Here is a 23911-nt window from a genome sequence, read left to right as displayed (position 1 = left end):
GTTCAGTTGCTTTCCTGACTTTATTGTTTTCATATGTAGTTGCTTTTGCCTAAAATGCCTTTCTCTTTCCATCTCAATGTGTATTCTAATACCCAAATCAGTTGTTACTTTATTCTAGACTTTTTTCGTGATTCTCCAAGCTAGAGGTAGTTTCTCCTCCTTTGAGTACATATACGTCTTTTCTGTCTTTCTCTTATGCTGTAATTCTTTCATTTTGTATGACATCTGTTTTTGTATATTTTTAAACTCCAATTTGGATTAAGAGTTTCTAAACACATTTCTAAATGGTCTTTTTATTTTTTTGTAAAATACCAGTAACAGTGCCCTTCACATATTAGATGCTTGAGAAGTATTTTAAAATATTTTTTGTCAACATCCAGATCTGGATACTCTGTTAATTTACCTCTCTTAGGTTCTAGTGGTGCTGCTGCTGCTTCAGAGCCCTCAGCTCGACTACAAGACATAAAGATTGAAAGTCTACCAGACACTAAAGCCATTAAACAGAAAGAGGAGGTCTATAGTGAGAAGACAGTGCCTAAGGAAGCCTGGACAGAAGAACAAGAATCCTTGCAGATAGATATTGCAGGTAATGGGATTGGGGCAGGGGGCTTAGGGATGGGGGGAGTACAAGGCCAAGTGACAGAGAATGAGAGAGACAGAGAGCCTGTGTCTGGGTGTTTCCATTTTATCCTGATGGTAATATTGCCTCATGATTTAAATAGAGATCATTTTTCTTTTTCTTTCTTTCTTTCTAATTTGCTTTCTCATGCAGATCACTTCAGTGCTACTTTATGTAGGTATATGTATTGATTTGTAAAATAATTGTTACCACTGGGAAAAGATATTGTGAATATAGAAACCAGATTACAAACAAATACTTTAAGGCTGATAGTAATAGAAGTAAGGGAACATGTCTCATTACTGAAATAAGGGAAAACCTAAAATCTGAAGGCATTCCAGAAAACTATGACAAAGACAGAAAGAGCCTCAGTAAACATTTAAAAAATTATGGTAAAAAAGAACCAAGATCAGATTTATTTATGATTACCCATGGCCCCCTACTTCTTTTTTTTTTTTTTTTTTTATTTGTTTAAATTCAAGTTAGTTAACATACAGTGTTGGTTTCAGGCGTAGAACCCAGTGACTCCTCACTTCCACATAATACCTAACATTCATCCCAACAAGTGCCTTCCTTAATGCCTCTCACCTATTAGCCCACCCCACTCCCATATCCCCTCAAGCAACCCTCAGTTTGTTCTCTGTTTAAGAGTCTCTTAGGGTTTGCCTTCCTCTTTTTTATCTTATTTTTTTACCCATAAAAAATATGTTCTTCTGACATAAAAGACCATATAGAACATAAGTTCTTCATAGATTTTGGATGCTGACTTTTATCCAATAGGTCATTTGCAAATATCATTTCCTAGTTCATTGGGTGCCTTTTAGTTTTTCTGATTCCTTTGCCGTGCAGAAACTTTTTATCTTGATTAGGTCCCAGTAGTTCGTGTTTGCTTTTGTTTCCCTTGCTTCGGGAGACATGTCAAATAAGTTGCTGTGTCCGAGGTCAGTGAGGCTGTTTCTTGTTTTTTCCTGTAGGGTTTTGATGGCTTTCTATCGTACATTTAGGTCTTCTATCCATTTTGAGTTTATTTTTGTGTATGGTATAAGAAAGTGGTCCAGGTTCATTCTTCTGCGTCCAGTTTTCCCAAAGCCATTTGCTAAAGAGATTGTATTTTTTTCATTGGATATTCTTTCCTGCTTTGTCAAAAATTAGTTGGCCATACATTTGTGGGCCCATTTTCGGGTTCTCTATTCTGTTCCATTGATCTCTGTGTCTGTTTTTGATGATTACAGCTTTGTAATATAGGCTAAAGTCTGGAATTGTGATGCCTCCAGCTTTGGTTTTCAACTTTACTTTGACTCTTCAGGGTCTTTTCTTGTTCCATACAATTTTTAGAATTGTTTGTTCTAGCTCTGAAGAATGCTAGTGTTATTTTGATAGGGATTGCATTGAATGTGTAGATTGCTTTGGGTACTATCAACATTTTAACAGTATTTATTCATCCAATCCATGAGCTTGGAATGTTTTTCCATTTCTTTGTGTCTTCTTCAGTTTTTTTCGTAAGCTTTCTAAGTTATAGTATTTAAAATATAAAAGTTACTTCTAAAAGAGTTAAAATCAATCCATAAAATATCCAAAATATGTAGAAAAATGGTAAGAGTAACAGGAGAGTAAAGGGAGGAAAAAAAAGTAAGTTTGTAATAAAAGAAAAAATATTATAAAATAGAGAATGGAAGACATATAAGACAGTATAGACATTTATGGGATAAATTGATTTTAAAAAATCTTCTCAAATTAGGTTTAAAAACAGAGTTCCATGCTATATAGCAGACAATTGAAAATAAAGGAAAACTAAAGATATATTTAAAAGAAATATGAAGACATGATATTAATATAGACCACACCCCAATTGTTGCAGATTGAATTAAGGACAAATATTTTTTTAATATAATTTATTATCAAGTTGGCTGATATACAGTGTATTCAGTGTGCTGTTGGTTTTGAGGGTGGATTCCCATGATTCATCACTTACATACAGCGCCCAGTGCTCATCCCAACCAGTGCCCTCCTCAGTGCCTATCACCTGTTTTCCCCTCTCCACTGTGCCCCCATCAACCATCAGTTCTCTGTATTTAAGAGTCTCTTATGGTTTGCTTCCCTCCCTCTCTTAAGGAGGAATATTTTTATACTGATTTGCGGTCCACAAAGAGGCTATTCCACATAACTCTTTAACCATGAATTAGCATAAAAATGTATGTAAAATGGAAATGAAAAGATGCTTAACTAGGGAGAAGGAATTTTGCTTGGAGAAATGGACAATACAGAATAGTAGTAGAGAAGTTGAATATACATGCTTAGCTCATGAGAGATCATAGAAATGAAATTATTTATAAAAAGCATAGTTGAAAATACATCCTGGAATAATACAAATAATGAGGTTGATTATAGATATGTATAAATGTTTATATGCTTTAAAAAACACTTTATTTTTTATTTATTTATTTTTTTTACAAATAGTTTATTGTCAAATTAGTTTCCACATAACACTCAGTGCTCATCCCCAAAGTGCCCTCCTCCATGCCCATCCCCCCCTCCCCCCCACATCCATCAGTCCTCAGTTTTTGTCAGCATTCAAGAGTCTCTCATGGTTTGCCTCTCTCCCTTTCCCCCACCATTTCCGCCCTTCTTCTCCCGCTTGTTCCTCCGTCAAGTTCCTCCTAATCCTCCTATACGTGCAAACATATGATATTTGTCCTTCTCTGCCTGACTTATTTCGCTCAGCAGAACACCCTCAAGGTCCATCCATGTTGCTACACATGGCCAGATTTCATTGTTTCTCATTGCCATGTAGTATTCCATGGTATAGATAAACCACATCTTCTTGATCCATTCATCTGTGGATGGACACTTAGGCTCTTTCCATGTTTTAGCTATAAAAAACACTTTAAAACTTTTCAAATGCCAATAGAACCTTTGCAGAGAGCTTTATTGATATATAATCCACACACTATGCAGTTCACCCATTTAAACTGTATAATTCAATGGTTTTTACCCTATTAGGTATGTGCAGCCGTCAACACCGTGGATTTTAGAATGTTTTCATCACCTCAGGAACAAATCCTGTACCCTTAGCTTTCATACCTCTACCTCCTCAACACCTCCTCAGCACCACTAATCTACTTTGTCTCTGTAGATTTTTCTATTCTGGACCTTAATACGATAATTAGCTAATATGGAATCATGCAGAACTTAGCATGATATTTTTAAAAAGTTCATAATAGGGGCTCCTGGGTGGCTCAGTTGGTTAAGCGTCCTACTTCGGCTCAGGTCATGATCTCACAGTTCGTGGGTTCGAGCCCTGCGTCAGGCTCTCTGCTGACAGCTAGCTCAGAGCCTGTCTTCGGATTCTGTATCTCCCTCTCTCCCTCTGACCCTCCCCCGCTCACGCTGTCTCTATCTCTCTCTCTCAAAAATAAATAAAACATTAAAAATAAAAATAAAAGGTTCATATAAGTTATAAAATATATCAATACTTTATCCATTTTAGTGGCTGAAGAATATTCCATTTTATGTATATGCCACATTTTGTTTGTTCATTTGCCCATTGATGGATAATTTGGGTTGTTTCTACCCTTTGGCAATTATGAATAATCCTTCTGTACAAATATTTATGTACAAGTTTTTGTATGGACGTATGTTTTCATTTCTCTTGAGTGTATACCTAGGAATAGAATGGCTGGGTCATGTGATAACTTTATATTTAATCATTTAAGGAATTCTCAGACTGTTTGCCAAAGTTGCTGCATTGTTTTACATTCCCACTAGTAATGTATGAATATTCCAGTTTCTCAACAATGACACTTATTATCTCACTTTTTGATTGTACCCATTCTAATCGGTATAAACTGGTATCTCATTTTGCTTTTGATTTGCATTTCTTTCATGTCTAATGATGTTGAATATCTTTTGTGTGCTTATTGGCCAGTTGTACATTTTCCTAAGAGAAATAATAATTCAGAAGTTGATGTGGTTTTCATTTGGGTTATTTCTCCTTTTATTGAGTTATAAGATTTATTTGTGTATTTCAGATACATTTTTTCTATCAAATTTTTGATTTGCAAACATGTTCTCCCACTTTGTGGGTTGTCTTTTCACTTTTTCGATGATATCCCTTAAAGTGGCAAAGTTTTGAATTTTGATGAAGTCTGTCTCTTTTGGTTTTTGTTGCTCACGTTCTTGGTGTCATACCAACAATCCTTTGCCAAATCCAAGCTCATGGAGATTTGTCTCTATGTTTTCTTCTAAAGGTTTTATAGTTTTGGTTTAATTTTTATGTCTTTGATCCATTTTGAGCTAATTTTTGTATATGGTGTGAGATAAGGGTCCAGCTTCATTCTCTTCCATGTGGCTCTAGAGTTTTCCCAGCACCCTTTGTTAAAAAGACTTCGTCTTTCTTCATAAAATGGGCTTGGCACCCTTATCAAAAATCAGTCGACCATAGATAGCCTGGATTTATGTCTGGGCTCTCTATTCTATTCGACTGATCTTTAGGTCTCTCCCTGTGTCAGTTCCACACTGTGGTGATAACTATAACTTTGTAGCTGAAATTGGGAAGTGTTAGTCCTCTAACTTTGTCTTACTTTACAGAATTGTGTTGGCTATTTTATTCCATGTGAATTTTAGAATCAGCTTGGCAATTTCTATAAAGAAATCAGCTAGAATTCTGGTATGGATTGTGTTAAATCTGTGATCATTTTGGGAACTATTGCCTTTTAAACAATATTAAGCCTTCCATTCTGTGAAAATGGGATATTTCTCATTTCTTTAGATTTTCTTTAATTTCTGTCCACAACATTTTATAGCTTTCAGAATAGGAGTTTGCACTTTTTCATTAAATTTATTCCTAAATATTTTAATTTTGTTTGATGCTATTATCAATAGAATGATTTAATTTCTTTTTTGTTAGTTGTTGAGAGAGCGAGCATGCACTAGTGGGCGGGGGGGGGGCAGAGAGAGGAGAACAGAGGATCCAAAGTGGGTTCTGCACTGACAACAGCAAGCCTAATGAGGGGCTCAGACTCATAAACCGTGAGATTGTGACCTGAGCTGAAGTCAGATGCTCAACTGACTGAACCACCCACGTGCCCCTAGTAGTGCTAATACAAATTTTTTTATATATTCCGTAGGACTTTCTAGATGCAAGACCATGTCATCTGTAAATGTAGTTTTACTTCTTCCTTTGCAATCTGCATGTCCTTCTCCCCCCACCCTCACCCTCACTTCTAATTACCCTGGCTAGTATCTCCAGTACAATGTTAAATAGAAGCGGCAAGGGTAGACATCTTTGTATATTCCTGTCTAAGGGCAGACATCCTGTCTTTAAATATTGAATATGATTTTAGATGTGGGTTTTTCATAGGTGCTCTTTATCAGATTGAGGAAATTTCCCTCTATTCCTAGTTTGTTAAGCGTTTTTATCAAGAAAGGGGTTAGATTTTGTCAAATGCTTTTTCTCTGTTCTTTGAGATGAACACGTGAGTTTTGCTTTTTATTCTTTTGATATTTGGATGTTGAACCAACCTTGTATTTGTGGGATAAATCTCACTTGGTGAAGGTGTATTAATATTTTTTATATGTTGCTAGATGTTTGCTGGTATTTTGTGGAGGCTTTTTGTGTCTATATTGATAAGAGATATTGGTCTGTAGTTTTCTTTTGATGTCCTTTTTGGGTTTTGTTATTACGGTAACACTAGCCTCATAAAATGAATTGGGAAGGGTTCCCTTCTCATTATTCTTGTGAAAAATTAGTGTTAAAACTTTAAATGTTTTGTAGGATTCAAGGGTAAAGCCATCTGGTCCTGGACTTTATTTTTGTAGGTAATTTTTTTAAATTACTAACTCAGACACTTCAGTTGCTTTCAGTATGTTCAAATTGTCTATTACTTCTTGAGTCATTTTTAGTGGTTTGGATTTCTAGGAATGGAATTTGTCCATTTCATTTTAAGTTATCTAATTTGTTGGCATACATAGTTCATAGTATTCCTTTATAATCCTTTTTATTTCTTCAAATAAAGTATATTTATTAGCAACAGATTGGTAGTAAAGTTTTTTTCTTTCATTTTTGATGTGAGTCTTCTCAGAATTTTTTCTTGTTTAATCTAGCTAAAGTTTGTCTATTTTGTTTATCTTTTTTTGTTGATCTTTTGTTAATTTTTTTTTTTTAATGTTTTATTTATTTCTAGGAGAGAGAGAGACAGCGTGAGCAGGGGAGGGTCAGAGAGAGAGGGAGTCACAGACTGAAACAGGCTCCAGGGTCTGAGCTGGCAGTCAGCACAGAGCCTCATGCGGGGCTCGAACCCACAAACTGCGAGATCATGACCTAAGCGAAAGTCGGACACTTAACCGACTACGCCACCCAGGCGCCCCATGTTGTTGTTGATCTTTTGTGAGAACCAACCTTTGGTTTCAATTATTTTTTTTCCTTTTTTATTCTCTCTTTGATTAGTTTCCATTATGATTTTTATAATTTTCTTCTTTCTATTGCTTGCTTTAGTTTTAATTTGCTCTTTTTCCAATGCTTACAGTGGAAGGTTAGGGTTTTTTACTTCAGATCTTTCTACTTTCTTGATACAGGCACTTAGAACTGTAAATTTTCCTCCTAAGATGTAGGAGGAAAGTCTGTTGTCATTTATTAAAAGTATTTTCCTTTTTTTAGATCCCATTTTATTTTTTGTATTTTATTTATTTATTTTTTTTTTTAATTCAAGTTACTTAACGTACAGCCTAATATTGGTTTCATGAGTAGAGGCCAGTGATTCATCACTTCTATATAACACCCAGCGCTTATCTTATCACGTGCCCTCCTTTGCCCTCCTTAATGCCCATCACTCATTTAGCCCCCCACCCACCCACCCACCCAACCACTTCCTCTTCAGCAACCTTCAGCTTGTTCTGTGTATTTAAGAGTCTCATTGTTTGGCTCCCTGTTTTTATCTTATTTTTCCTTCCCTTCCCCTGTGTTCATCTCTTGAGTTTCTCAGAATCTATACCTGAGTGAAATCATATGATTTCTGACTTAATTTTCTTAGCATAATACATTCTAGTTCCATCCACATTGTTGCAAATGGCAAGATTTCAATCTTTCTGATCACCGAGTAATATTCCATTGTATTGTATACTATAGGCTTTTTATCCATTTGTCAGTTGATGGACATTGGGCTCATTCCATAATTTAGCTATTGTTGATAATACTGCTGTAAACATGGAGTGCATGTGCCCCATTGAGTCAGCATTTTTGTATCCTTTGAATAAATACCTAATAGTGCAGTTGCTGGGTCATAGTGTAGCTCTATTTTTAATTTTTTGAGGAATCTCTGTACTGTTCTTAGGAATGGCTGCACCAGTTTGCATTCCCACCAACAGTGCAAAAGTGTCCCCCTTTCCCCATATCCTGGCCAAATCTGTTGTTTCCTGAATTGGTTGTTTTAGCCATTCTGACAAGTGTGAGGTGGTGCCTCAGTGTGGTTGAAGCTTCTGCACAGCTAAGGAAACCATGAACAAAACTAAAAGGCAACCAATGGAATGAGAGAAGATAGTTGCAAATGACATTTTGGATAAAGGGTTAGTAGCCAGAATCTATAAAGAACTTACCAAACTCAACACCTGAAAAACAAATAGTCCAGTGAAGAAATGGGCAGAAGACATGAATAGACACGTTTCCGAAGAAGACATCCAGATGGCTAACAGACACATGAAAAGATACTCAACAAACTCATCACCAGAGAAATATTAAAAGTATTTTCTGATTTCTCTTGGGTTTTTTCCCCCATAAGTTATTTAGGAATGTTTTGTTTGATTTCCACATATTTGAGCTTCCCAAATCTCATTCTCCTATTGATTTCAAATTTCATTTTACCGTAGTTAGAGAACATACTTTGTACTATTTATATCCTTTTAAGTTTCCTGAGATTTGCTATATGGCCTAGCATGTGGTCTGTCCTGGCAAATATTCCATATGCATTTTAGAGGAATGTGCATTTTGCTCTCTTTAGGTAGAATGTTCTATAGATAACTATTAGGTCTAGTTGGTTTATAGTGTTGTTCAAGTTTTCTATTTCCTTGTTACTCTTCTGTCTAGTTGTTTTATCCATTTTTTTAAATGATGTTTTGAAGTCTCCAACTTTTTTTGTTTGTCTCTTTCTCCTTTCTGTTAGTTTTTGCTTCCTGTGTTTTGATGCTCTGTTATCAGGTAGATCTATGTTTATATTTTCCTCACAGATGGACTTATTTCTTTATGAAATATCCTTCTTTATCTGTAGGAACATTTTTTTTTTAGAATGTGTTTTTTAGAATCTGTTTTTTAGGATACTAGTATAGCCACTTCAGCTTTTTCATCATTGCTGTTTACATGATACATGGTTTTCCATCCTTATATTTTCAATCTACTGGTATCTTTATATTTAAAATATATGTCTTGCAGGGCACCTGGGTGGCTTAGTCGGTTAAGCGTCCGACTTGCCCTTAGGTCGTGATCTCGCGGTTTGTGGGTTCGAGCCCCGCGTCGGGCTCTGTGCTGACTGCCAGCTCAGAGCCTGGAGCCTATTTCAGAGTCTGTATCTCCCTCTCTCTCTGACCCTTCCCTGATCTCTCTCTCTCTCTCTCTCTCTCTCCTAGAAATAAATAAAAATATTTTTAGAAAAAAAAATAAAATATATGTCTTGTAGACAGCTTATAATTGGATCATGTTTTTAAAAAAACTCACAATCTCTGCTTTTTAATTAAATTGTTTAATCCGTATATGTTATTATTGATATAGTTGAATTTATACCCTCCATTTTACTTTTAGTTTTATATATATCTATAACTGGCAAGATGGTAGACTAGCTATCCTGAAAAACTCCCTTGAAGAAAATAATGAGAATGCTATCCTGAAAAACTCCCTTGAAGAAAATAATGAGAATGCTAGATAAAAATATCAAAACTATCTTTTAAAACTTATCCGAGTTGACATGAAAATTAAGCATCTTTGGGTCCCAAAAATAAAATGAAAGCAGGAACCCACCCTAGACATAATTAAGCACCAAAGCAGACTGTCACTGTAAGGGTTTCAGCTGAAGTCTGTAGATCTGGGATTTATTTTTAAGGTCTACATGAACTTGGGAACAAAATACAGAACTTAGGGCACATCCATAGTGAAAAAGTCCTGCTTAAAGCTGGGTTTCCAGGAGGCTGCAATCCATTAAAAGAATAAATAAGATACAGACACATCCATGCAGAAGAGTAAAGCAAGGAAACTTGCCTGTCTTAACCTTAGTAACAGGTTTGGAGAAAGAAGGCAGTGACAGATTCATCCTGAGAATTTGTAACTGCAGTATTCTTCAGAGGAGTAAACATTTGGAAACAACCTAAACATCTAGTTAAATTATGATATATCAAATCAGTTAATATAAAATGTTTGCATATGCATAATTTTTTTTCATTGAACACATGTTTTTGCATTACTTGACAGCATTTTATCTAAACGAGTATAAAAAACTTGCTTAATAGTTACTGTTGGAAAGTGGCCTGGAGGTTGAGGGATAGCAGGGAGACCTTTTTCACCTTAAATTCTCTGCATTACTTTAACATGAGCATGTTTAACTTAATTTTTAAAAAGTAGCAAATCATATTTTTAATATACTTTAATGCATTTGGGGAGAGTTTTGCAAATGCTGTGTATAAAACTAATGCATTATTATGGGGCGCCTGGGTGGCTTAGTCGGTTAAGCGTCCGACTTTCGCTTAGGTCATGATCTCGTGGTTTGTGGGTTCCGGCCCCGCATCGGGCTCTGTGCTGACTGCCAGCTCAGAGCCTGGAGCCTGTTTCAGTCTGTGACTCCCTCTCTCTCTGACCCTCCCCTGCTCGTGCTGTCTCTCTCTCTCTCTCCTAGAAATAAATAAAAATATTAAAAAAAAAAAAAAAAAAACTAATGCATTATCAGGATAGACAACCACCTCAGCTGATTTGACCTTTACTCAAAGAAGTACCATGAGATAAGGTTGCGTAGTCTCGTTGTTTGTAGAGCCCTTTATACTCAACGAATTCAGCTTGCTCATTTTCTATTCTTTACCATATATTTTACATCAGTCCCAAGTCAGTGAGACTGTGTTGTTTGATAATACTGATACTGGAAAACAAATACATTTTACAGTAATGTTACCTATTTCCTCATTCTTTTACTTTTGCTTTATTTTTTAATGTATTCTAGCTAGCCCTTTGAAATTTTGCTTCTTTTATTCTGTTGCTGTGGTATCCTTCCTGAAATACAGCCATAATCTTGTTAATTCCTCTGCTCAAAATGGTATACTGGTGCCTAATTTCCATTAAGAATAAATTTTTTTTAAATGTTTTATTTATTTCTAGGAGAGAGAGAGAGAGACAGCGTGAGCAGGGGAGAGTCAGAGAGAGAGGGAGTCACAGACTCTGAAACAGGCTCCAGGCTCTGAGCTGGCAGTCAGCACAGAACCCGACGCGGGGCTCGAACCCACGAACAGCGAGATCATGACCTAAGCGAAAGTCGGACGCTTAACCGACTAAGCCACCCAGGCGCCCCGCATTAAGAATAAATTTAAAGTCCTTAGCCTCATGTTCCAAGCTTCAAATAATTTGTCCTCAAATTCCTACCTGCTTTCCTTCCTTCCCCCCCTTTCTTTCTTCCTTTCCTTCAATAATCTTATTATGGAAAGAACACTGACCGTGAGATCTACCTTCTTAACAAAATTTTAAATGTACAGTACATTATTATTGACTATAGGTACAGTGTTATACAGCAGATCTCTAGAACTTACTCATCTTGCTTTGACTGAAACTTTATGCCCATTGATTAGTAATTCTCCATTTCATACCCTTCCCCCCAATACCCTGGCAGCCACTATTCCATTCTTTGATTTTGTAAATTTGACTAAGATCTTTCATATATGTGAAATCATACAGTATTGATCTGTGGCCATCTTATTTCACTTAACATAATGTCCTTAAGGTTCATCCATTATGTCACATACTGCAGAATTTCCTTCTTTTTATAGATATATACTATATTTTCTTGATCTTTTGATATTTAGTTTGCTTCTACATTTTGATTATTGTTAACAGGGCTGCAGTGAACATAGGAGTGCTTATATCCCTTTGAGATCTTAAGATCCTGATTTCAATTCTATACCCATAACTGAGATTGCTGAACCATACAGTAGTACTAATTTGAATTTTTTCAGAACCTTCATACTGTTTTCCACAGCATCTACATTTGGCATTCTGACCAACACTTGATTTTGGGGTTTTTTTGATAATAGCTATCCTGATAGATATAGATGATACCTCATGTGGTTTTGATTTGCATTTCCTTGCAAAGATTGATAAGACTAGTGAGTGATGTTGATCATTTTTCATCTTCCTATTGACCATTTATGTATCTTCTTTGAGGAAATGGCTATTCAAGTTCCCTTTGCCCAATTTTTCAATTTGATTATTTTTTTACTATTGAGTTGTATGAGTTCTTTATATATTTTGGAGATCAACTTCTTATCAGAATATAGTATGCACATATTTTCTATTATTTCATATATTGCCCTTTCACTTGGCTGGTTATTTCTTTCCTTTGCAGTTAGAATTTTTTTAAAAAAAAAAAACCTTTTTTTTTAATGAGGGGTATTTTTCTTTTTAAGTTTATTTATTTTGAGAGAGAGAGCAGGGGAGGGGCAGAGAGAAGATGAGGGAGAGAATCCCAAGCAGACTTCGCACTGTCAGCACAGAGCCTGATGTGGGGCTCGAATTCATGAACCATGAGATCATGACCCAAGCTGAAATCAAGAATCAGCTATTTAACTGATTGAGCCACCCACATGCCCCAATTGCATAGAAGCTTTGTAGTTTAATGTAGTTCCACTTATTTTTGTTTTTGTTGCTTGTGCTTTTAAGGTTATATCCATGAAATCATTCCCAAAATCAGTGTCATGAAGCTTTTCCCCTTTGTTTTCTTCTAGGTGTTTTGTAGTTTCAGGTCTTACATTTAAGTCTATAATCCATTTTGAGTTTACTTTTGTGTATGGTGTAAGGTAAGGATGCATTTTATTCTTTTGCATATAGGTATCTAGTTTTCTAACACCATTTGTTGAAAAGCCTGTTCTTCCCCTCTGTGTATTTTCAGCACTCTTGTCCAAGATCAGTTGACAATATATGGGTGGATTTATTTTTGAGTTTTCTATTCTGTTCTATTGGTTCCAAGTAACCTTTTCTACCTTATTTTATCTATTCCCTTTACTTTGTAAATAGTATTGAGCCACACAGACTAAAATGTTTACACTCAATTATTTGTTCAGTGTGTCTCCACTTTGATGCTTTTGCTCATACTACTTGATGAAGTGAGGGGAAAGGCCATCATGATTGGAATATAATTATCAAGGAGGAGAGTGATGCATGGTGAGGTACATGTACACCTTGTAAAGGAATTTGGGTTTTGTTCTAAGAGTAAGAGAAAGTTGTTAAACAAAAAATGACAGGTCCAGTTTATATTTTTAAATATTACTATTTGAAGAAGAGATTGGAAGAAGATAGGAATGGATGCCCTTTTTTCCCCTTTTTTTTTTTTTTGCCTGATTGCTCTGCCCAGGACTTCCTGTCATATGTTGAATAAAAGTGGCCACAGTGGACATCTTTGTCTTGCTCCTGATCCTAAAGGAGAAGCTTTCATCTTTTTAACATTGAGTATGATGTGAGCTATGGTCTTGTCATATATGGCCCGTATTTTGTTGAGGTACATTCCTTCTGTGCCTGTTTTGTTGAGAGTTTTTATCATGAATGTATTTTGAATTTTGTCAGATGATTCTTCTGCATCTGTTGAGATGATACATGATTTTTATCCTTCATTTTGTTAATTTGGTATATCACATTGATTTGTGGATTTGAACCATTCTTGAATCCCTAGAATAAATCCCACTTGATGATGATGTATGATCATTTTTATATATTGTTGAATTTGGTTTGCTAATATTTTTGTTGAGGATTTTTGCTTTACATTCATTAGGGATATTGCTTTTAATTTTCTTTTCTTGTAGTGTCCTTGTCTGGGTATCAGGGTAATGCTGGTCTCATAAAATGAGTTTGGAAGTGTTCCCTCCTCTTGTACTTTTGAAGGACCTTGAGAAGATTTTGTATTTTATTTTATTTTATTTATTTTTTAATGTTTTTATTTATTTCTGAGAGAGAGACACACACACACACACACAGCATGAGCAGGATAAGATCAGAGAGAGAGACACAGAATCTGAAGCAGGCTCCAGGCTCTGAGCTAGCTGTCAGCACAGAGCCCATTGCGGGGCTCAAACCCATGAACCATGAGATCATAATCTGAGCCAAAGCCGGACACTTAACTGACTGAGCCATCCAGGCGCCCCAAAAGATTTTGTATTTTAAATGTTTGATGGAATTTACCAGTGAAGCCATCTGGTCCTAGGTTATTTGTTCGGAGGTTTGAAAGTCTTTTAATACTTTAGATATAAAAGCAGACCCCATGTATTTTACTGTATTCTGGGGAAATTGTTTTAGGGATTCTCAGAGTATTTAATGAAAACTCTGGTTGCCCGTAATCTGTAGTGTGGGAGGAAAGGATCCCATAGCTCCAAGTGTTACTTTGTTGCATGTAAATGGTAAATGTTTTTGTTTCTACTCATGATTTGGAACTCCAGAAATGTGTATATTAGTGTTAGGGTTTGTAATTGTAAGATTTTCTTATGCCTAAAACTGCCCTTTTTGATGAAGAATAATGACTGTCAAAATCTGAAGATGAAGGTGGTAACTTTTATGTGAGGTTTATTTTACCACTATAAAAAAAATGGGGGAAAATGTAAAGATGGTTCAGAGAAAGGAATTTTAAAAATCTCTAAGACGGGAGTTTTGTTTTTTTTTTTAATCCCACCATTTACTGATGATGAAAATGAAGTCTCAGGTGTCTTAGCTGAAAATAAGGTTAACAATACCTATCTCTCCATTTTATCAACGAGATTGAATTAAAAGGAAAAAAGACAGATATAGAGCACATATCATACTCCCCGCATGCCAGGCAGTTAATACGTAGCAGTTTCTGTTACAATCCAGAGAAGTAAAGTGCCTTTCTAAGGTCACACAGCCAGTCTATGGCAGAATCTAGCCCAGAATCCAAGTCTTTTGACTCTTAGTCCCTTCAAGTTTTATTGTGCCAATCTAGTCCATAGACACACAACTGGAACCCTTTGTGCAGGCAGTGAATTTTCTGAGACTGCTCTTTCCTTAGGTCTTTTTCTATATCTAAAGAATTAAGTATGGATACTGTTTTGTTTTTCATTTTTTTAAGGTTTATTTATTTTTGAGAGAGAGAGAGAGCATAAGCAGGGGAGGGTCAGATAGAGAGAGGGATGCAGAATCTGAAGCAGGCTCCAGGCTCTGAGCTGTCAGCACAGAGCCCAATACCGGGCAAAACTCACAAACCATGAGATCATGACTTGAGCTGAAGTCGGATGCTTAACCGAATGAGCCACCCAGGCGCCCCTAAGGGTGAATACTATTTTCTAAAGGGAATACAAATATTTTGAAAATCTTTTTCTTTCTCCTTTTCAGAGTCCAGACGTCATTCAGAATTTGAAAATACTACCCACTCTGTCTTCAGGTCAGCCAAATTTTACTTTCATCATCCAGTGCACCTACCAAGTGATCAAGATGTTTGCCATGAATCCTTAGGGAGGAGTGTTTTCATGAGACATTCTTGGAAAGATTTCTTTCAGCATCATCCAGACAAACGAAGAGAACACACTTGTCTTCCTTCCCCTCATGAAAATGGGGAAAAGACCAAGGCAGATTATACCAGAATAGAGAGCCTCAGTATCAACCTAAACTTGGAAAACAAAGAAGTGACGCATCCAGCTAAAAGTCAGGCTAGAGATTATCCAAAAAGTGACAAACAAATGAATGATCCAAAAAGGGATCATAAGTTCACCCCAGACCTAACAACTCAGCACACTGTGAGTTTGAATGAACTCTGGAATAAGTATCAGGAGCGACAGAAACAAAAGAAACCTCCCGAGTTCAGTGACAGAAAAGAACTGTCCTTGGTGGAGCGACTTGATCGTTTGGCTAAACTTCTTCAGAATCCCATCACATATTCCCTCTGGACCTCTGAAAGCACACAAGACGATAGCAGAGGGGAACGGGATATTAAGCAACAGCAGAAAATCAAGCTTCAGAAAAAGAAGCGGCATAAGGGCCTCGAGAAATGCCATAAAAACACAGGAGATCTTAAAAAAAGCAAGGCGCTTTCTACCCATCAAGCTGAGAAGCCCAATCAGATTAAAATTGAACAGATTAAATTTGATAAGTATATCCTGAGAAAACAGCCAGATTTTCGTTACGTAAACAACACTTCCTCAGATTCTAGACCCTCTGAGGAAAGTGAGCTGCTCACAGACACTGCCACCAACATCCTTTCCACCACCAATTCTCCTGTGGAATCTGATATCTTGACCCAAACAGATAAAGAGGTGACTTTGCAGGAGAGGAGCAGCTCTGTTTCCACCATTGACACTGCCCGACTGATCCAAGCTTTTGGCCATGAGAGAGTTTGCCTGTCACCCAGACGCATTAAATTATACAGCAGCATTACTGACCACCAGCGGAGATACCTTGAGAGGCGGAGCAAGAAGAATAAGAAAGCATTGAATACAGGTCATCCCCAAATGACTTCTGAGCACACCAGAAGGAAACACATCCAGGTACATGGCTACAAATTCCGTCTGGCAATGTGACTGCCTTTTTCATGGACTTTTTAGTTAAGCTTTTGCACACAGGTGAAAGAAAAGCCAATTGCCCTTTCCTCACTATAACATTTCGTACCAACTGGAAAAGAGTGAGAAAGTGTAGTACAGTGCTATTGTGAGTTGTCATTCTTTTCTTCAACAATCAGTTACGACGAAGGGCTTTGCCTGCTAAATACTTCAAATCTGCAAAGTGTACCCCTGCCACAGGGGTGCTTCCAGTTTAGGACTACCTCCATTCTGAACAATAGTGCCTGGCCTTTTCTGTTTGTTTAGGGGTTTTTTTGCTTATTTATTCCTCCCTGTCTTTCAAGAAATTTTGAGGTGCTTTTAAACACATACACAGATATACACATATACAAATATACCGACACATGCACATGTAAGTAATACAATAATGATTTTTTTGAGTAAGTGAAGAATTATAATGATAGAAAATTCAGTTAAAGCCAGTGAGGGCTGAGCTACAACATGATTTTTAAAAGATAAATAAATGAAGAATTGTGAGTGATGGGAAGACAAGTTGAAGCCAGAAAGGAGATAAATAAATATACCTTGTGGATATGGTTGCCAGAAGTGAGCCACACATTTTGCTCTATGTTTTCTAGCACTTGGTGTTGCTACAACTTTGTGATCAATTACATAATAAGTCTCTGATATAAAAACTAAGTTTTCAAAAGCATTATAAATATTTCTGATACTGAGACCTAAGAGAAATTTCTCTCATCTGTTCTCATAAAGAAAGCTCCACAGTGTATGTAAGAGTCCTCAATAGCATCCTTAACAAGAAATTCAGTAACAACATCCATAAGGTTAATATGACCATTAAGTTAGGGAGCTTCAGTAAAGGCAGATTTCAAGGGGGCAGCAAATGCAAACTATTCCTTTAACCCAAGAATAAAATGTAGGGTATCTAGAGGAGTGTTCTCCAGAGAGGGATGCTTACAGCATGGGCCACTAGAGGATAGACCAAAAAATGATGGATTTATATTTATTTTTCTCAACCTTTTAAAATTTATATTTCTGTATATGTTTTATAACCTAAATAGAGCCATAATTTATAACATAAATAAATATCTACTTTTATAATTTGTGCTCAAAAATATTTAATCAATAGACCTGCATGATCAAAAAAACTTAGAGATCACTAGTCTAGAGGCAAGACAAGACATTGAGACAGTTTACCATAAATATTTTTTTCTCATAATTGAGTCTTTGGTAGGTATTAAATGATAGTGATTCCATATATTAATAGTACAATATGACTTTTCAAAGTAGGCAAAAAATTGTCCCATGGAGGAGATAGGGAAAAAAGATCTCAGTAGAGGGTTTGGGTGTGTGTGGTAAAACCCATATACTTCACATTCATAAAGTTTACAGTTTTAACCATTTTAAAGCATACAGTTCAGTGACACTGAGTATATTCACAGTGTTTTATGTATCACTACTATCCAGTTCATGCACTTTTTCATCACTCCAGTAGAAACTTCATAACCATTAAGCAGTCGCTCTCTATTCCCCTCCCACCAGCCCCAACAACCACGAACTACTTCTGTCTCCGTTGCCTGTTGTTCTGTGCATTTCATAGAAATGGAATCATACAATATGTGATCAAGTCAGACTTCTGTCACTTTAACATATTTTTGAGGTTCATCCGTGGCCTAGCATGTATCAGTACTTTATTGCTTTATATGGGTGAATAATATTCCATTGCATGTATATACTACATTTTATTTATCTCTTCGTCTGTTTATGGACATTTAGGTTGTTTCCATCTTTTGGCTACTCTAAAAAGAGCAGATAAGAACATTTGTATGCAAGTTTTTGTTTGAACACCTGTGTACAGTTCTTTTGATTATATACTAAGGAGTGAAAGTACTGGGTCATATGGTAATTCTGTGTTTAGCCTATTGAGTAACCACCAAACTGTTTTCCATAATGGATACACCATTTATATTCCTACCAGCGAAGTCTGAGCACCCCATTTTTTCCACACTTGCCAGCACTTTTTATTTATCTGGTTTTATGGCTTGTGTGTCTGTATGGGGTTTTTGTTGTTGTTGTTGTTGTTGTTGTTGTTGTTTTGCCATGCTAGTAGGTATGAAGTGGAATCTCCTACTTAATGTCATTTTGATTGTGGTTTGATTTGTTTTTCCCTTTTCTAATGATGATAAGCATCTTTTCCTGTGCTTGTTGGCCATATATATATATCTTCTTTGGAGAAACGTCTATTCAGGTTTTTGCCCTCTTATAATTGTCATTTTGAATTGCAAAAGTTCTCTATTTATTCTGGATTGTAGATTCTTATTGGGTATGTAAAGTATTTGCTTCCATCCTCTGGGTTGTCTTTTCACTCACTTATTACCATCCTTTGATCCACAGTAGTTTACTTTTAATGAAGTCCTATTGTTTTTTTTTTGTTGCTTGTGTTTTTAGTGTCCTATCTAAGAAACCACTGCCAAATCCAGAATCTTGTCCCTATTTTTAAGAATTTTTGATTTGCATATTTGATGTGTATTGGGTTAATATTTGTATATGATATAAGGTAAGGGTGAAACATCATTCTTTTCCACATGGATACCCACTTGTCCTGGCACCACTCATTGAAGACACTATTCTTTCCCCATTGAATGGTCTTGGCACTCTTGTCAAAAATCAACTGACAATGGATGTGAAGGTTTATTTTGGAGCCCTCAGTTGCATTCCTTTGATCAACATGTCAATCCATACTCCATTACTGCAATATTTTTTATTACTGTAGGTTTGTAGTGAATTTTAAAATTGAGAAGTTTGAGTTCTCCAATTTTATTCTTTTTCAAGACTACTTGGCTCTTTAGGCCCCTTGTATTTGCATATGAATTTTAGGATCAGCTTTTCCATTTCTGCCAAAAAAGGTCATTGGGATTTTGATATTAATTAAACATTAAATTTACAGATTGGTTTGGAGTTTATTGCCATCTTAATTAAGTCTTCCAGGCTGTGAACATGGAATATCTTAATATTTATTTAGGTTTTTAATTTCTTCCAGCAGTGTTTTGTAGTTTTCATTGTACAGATCTTAGACCTTACCTTTTTGGTTAAATTTATTCTTATTTGAATATCTTGTTCTCTTTTTTTTCATTCTTAATTGTAAGATACATATAACAAAATTTTTCATCTTACCCATTTTTAAGTGTGCAGCTTGATACATTAATATCATTGTGTAGACATCACCATCATCCATCTCAGGAATTCTTGTCATCCTGCAGACTTGAAACTCTGTACCCACTCAGACAACTCCTCATGCCACTTGATGCTCAGCCCCTGACAACTACCATTCTGCTTTCTGTCTCTGACTTTGACTACTCTAGGTACTTCATGTAAGTGGAATCATACATCATTTGTCTTTTAGTAATAGGCTGATTTCATTTAGCAAAATATCCTCAAGGTTCATCCATGTTGTAGCATGTAACAGGATTTTCTTATTTTTTAAGGGTGAATGATATTCTATTGGATGTATAAAGCACATTTTACTTATCCATTCATCTCTTAATAGTTGGGGTACTCCATCTTTTGACTATTGTGAATAATTTTGCTGTAGATATAGGGGTACAAATATCTCTTCAAGAGCCTGCTTTCAATTGGTGGGGACAGGGTGGGGGGTAATAAAGCCAGAAGTGGAATGCCGAATCATATGGAATTCACTTTTTAATTATTTAAGGAACTGCCATGTTATAGTCCCACCAACAGTGCACAGGGATTCCAGTTTCTCCATATCCTTGCCAACCCGTGTTTTGTTTTTTTATAAAAATAGTCATCCTAATGAGTGTGAAGTGGCATGTCATTGTGTTTTGATTAATAGGTCCCTAATGATTAGTGATATCAAACATCTTAATGTGCTTACTAGTTATTTGTATGTGATCTCTGGAGAAATATCTGTTCAAGTACTTTTCCTGTTTTTTAATCAAGTATTTTTTTATTATTCATTTGTAGGATTTCTTTATATGTTCTGGATATTAACCTCTTCTATCTAATTTGTAGTATTCTCTCTCATTCCATGGGCTGCCTTTTCATTCTGTTGATTTTGTCCTCAGATGCACAGACATTTTTAATTTAGATGTAATCCAGTTTATCTGTTTTTGCTTTTGGTGTCATATCCTAAGAGTTTTATGGTTTTAGGTCTCTTGTTTAGGTCTTTCGTCCATTTTGAGGTAAGTTTTTGTATATAGTGCAAAGTAAGGCTCCAAGTTCATTCTTTTGCATGTGGATATCTAGTCCCAGCACCATTTGTTGGAAAAAAGACTGTTTTCCATTGAATGGTCTTAGAAAAATTATTTGACTATCTATATCTATATCTATCTATATCTATATAGATAGTTATAGATAGTTATCTATATAGATATAGATATATGAGGGTTTATTTCAGGCTCCCTATTCTATTCTATTCTATTCTATTCTATTCTATTCTATTCTGTTCTGTTCTGTTCTATTCTCTTGGTCTTTATGTCCTTCTTTAGGCCAGTACCACACTATTTTTGGTTTACTGTATCTTTGTAATGAATTTTGAAATCAGCAAGTATAGAACCTCCAATTTGGTCTTCTTTTTCAAGACTGTTCTGGCTATTCAGAGTCCCTTGAAATTCTATACTTTTGTAAGTTTTTCTTTTCAGTGGTATTTAAGTGTAATTGTCTTCTTAATTTCATGTTTTCATTGCTTATTCCTAGTGTATAGATATACAACTAATTTTTGCATATTGGTTTTGTACCCTATAACTTTACTTAATTCATTTGTTAATCCACTTTTGTTGTGGATTCTTTAGGATTTTCTACGATCATGTCATCTGTGAATAGAAATAGTCTTACTTCCTCCTTTTCAATTTGGGTGCCCTTTATTTACTTTCTGTCTAGAACTTCCAGACCAATAGTGTCAAGTAGAAGTGGCAGACGTGTCTTGTTCCTGATCTTAGAAGGAAAACATTTAGTCTTTTACCATTGAGAATAATGTTAGCTTGAGTTTTCATATGTGACTTTTTATCATGTTAAGGAAGTTCCCTTTCTTTCCTGATGATTATCTTTACCATGAAAGTTTTGTGTTTTTTGCCAGATATATCAGCATCTATTGGGCTGATCATCTGGGTCTTTTTTTCCTTTTATTCTATTAATATGGTATAGATTGATAATCATGTATTGAAACAACCTTGCATTCCTGGGATAAATCCTTAAATATTCCTTCATCTTGATATATAATTCTTTTCATATGCTCCTGGATTCACTTTGCTAGAATTTTTAAGAGGACTTTGACATCTCTGTACAGGATATTGATCTATAGTTTTCTTGCAATACCTTTGTCTGCCTTTGGTATCAGGGTAATAACTGGCATCACAGAGTGAGTTAGGACATTGTCCCTCATTTATTTTTCAGATGAGTTTGAGAAGAATTGGTGTTAATGATTGATATTTTCTTTAAATGTGTAGTAGAATTCATCAGTGAAGCCACTGGTCATGGGTTTTTCTTTGGGGGAAAAAACTTATTACTGATTCAGTCTCTTTACTGTAAGTCGACTCAGATTTTCTATTTCTTCTTCAGTCATTTTTTTTTTTGTAGTTTGTGTGTTTATAAGAATTTATTTTTCTCTTTGGTTTTCTAGTCATATTCTGTTTATCTTCACTCTAATCTTTATTACTTCTACTTGCTTTGGTTTTAGTTTTCTCTTTTTTTCTAATCCCGTACAGTTTAAAGTTACTGATTTTAAGTTATTCTGTGTAAGTGATGAATCACTAAATCCTACACCTGATGCTAATATTACACTGTATGTTAACTAATTGGAATTTAAATAAAAACTGGGAAGGAGGGGCACCTGGGTAGCTCAGTTGGTTAAGCGTCCAACTTCAGCGTACGTCATGATCTTGCAGTTTGTGAGTTCGAGCCCCACATTGGGCTCTGCTGGTGGCTCAGAGCCTGGAGCCTGCTTCAGATTCTGTGTCTTCCTCTCTCTTTACCCCTCTCCCACTCAAATGCGCTCTCTTTTTCAAACACACAAATAAATAAAAATTAAAATTTTTTAATTCAAATATTTTAAAAAACTGGGAAGGAAAAAAATAAAAGTTTTTTTAAACATTTATTCATTTTTGAGAGACAGAGCACAAGGTAGGAGGGTCAGATAGAAGGAGACACTGAACATGAAGCAGGCCCATGCTCTTAGCTGTCAGCACAGAGGCGTGACTCAGGGCTGGAACGCATGAACTGTGAGATCAGACCTGAGCTGAGGTTGGACACTTTTCAGGTATTTACCACTATAAATTTCCTCTGAGCCCTGCTTTTGCAGATATAAATTTTTTTCTAAACTGCCTTCGCTGCATTCCGAAGTTTTTATATGTGTTTTCATTTTCATTCGTCTCAAAGTATTTTCTAATTTCCCTTGTAATTTCTTTTTTAACTATTAATAGTTTGTTAATTCCCACATTTTTGTTTATTTTCCAAATATCTTTTTATTTCTAGTTTCATTCAATTGTGGTCAAAGAATATACTTGAATATATAATTTAAAGTATTTGAGTCCTTTTAAATTTATAGTGACTTGTTTTATACCATAGTATATAATCTCTTATGGAGAATTTTCATGTGCACGTGAGAGAATTATGCTGTTGTTGTTTGGAGTGTTCTATATATGTCTATTAGGTCTATTTGGTTTATAGTGTCATTCAAATCATCTGTTTCCATACTGGCCTTTTATGTAGTTTTTCTATCATATTGGAAATCATGTATTGAAGCCTGAAACTATTAATGTGGAACTGTTTCTTCATTCAGTTCTGTCCATTTTTTTGCTTCATATATTTTGAAGCTTTGTGATCAGGTATTTTTATGTTGGTAATTGTTATATCTTCTTCATGGGTTGACCATCTTATCAATAAATAATCCCCTTTATCTTTTGTAATGATTTTTAATCCAAAGTCTGTTTTGTTTGATATTAGTAGAGCTGCCCCAGCTTTCTTTCGTTGCTACTATTTGCATAGAATATCTAATCCATCCTTTTACTTTCTTTGTTTCTTTTTTCTCCATCCTTTTACTGTGTCTTTGGATCTAAAGGGAGTCTTTTTCAAAATGGAGTGGGGAATAGGGGACAGTGAGGGGATGGCAGTTTGGGCTGTATATCTTTCTGTGGGGTTGGTTGAAGACCCTGTCGTTCTCTGATGAGTGCTGTGGAGGAGGCCAGAGCAGAATGACTTCATTCCATTAATAACATCTGGCAAAAACAGTATAGTACCGATAACATTTCCAATACCAGCTACCATACATTGAAAATTTTAAGTGGACATTTGCCAGCATGGACTTTGTGATAAAGATAAGGTTGCGGGTCAGGGTCAGCCTTTCCTGAGCATGGATTTCTTTCTCAGATGAAAGCCCTGACTACATGGGTTCTAGAAGCAGTGGTCTGGAATTGTAGGGTGTATTACCAGAACAATGTGCATATCTGACCCCTTCTGATGAAAGGAACTAGGGTGGCAACAACAGTAAATCCTGTTCTTGAAAATATGACAGTCTAATTGAAATGGGCTAAA

General features: G+C 35.8%; 1 protein-coding gene across 1 annotated transcript in view; it reads left to right on the top strand.

Annotated features, from left to right (window-relative positions):
• Positions 1-412: 412 nt before the first annotated feature.
• Positions 413-23911, top strand: part of LOC120237013 (Alstrom syndrome protein 1-like) — a gene marked incomplete at its 5' end in the record, with an annotated part of 56254 nt that continues 32755 nt past the window's right edge. Inside the window, 2 exons of the mRNA XM_039240140.1 lie at positions 413-586; positions 15186-16333. Of these exons, the coding sequence (XP_039096071.1) occupies positions 413-586; positions 15186-16333 (1322 nt within the window). The remainder of the gene's footprint in view (positions 587-15185; positions 16334-23911) is intronic.

Source organism: Hyaena hyaena, unplaced genomic scaffold, assembly GCF_003009895.1.
Source record: "Hyaena hyaena isolate Hyena2069 unplaced genomic scaffold, ASM300989v1 scaffold_168, whole genome shotgun sequence".
NCBI lineage: Eukaryota > Metazoa > Chordata > Mammalia > Carnivora > Hyaenidae > Hyaena > Hyaena hyaena.
This window is presented reverse-complemented; position numbering and strand designations above follow the sequence as displayed.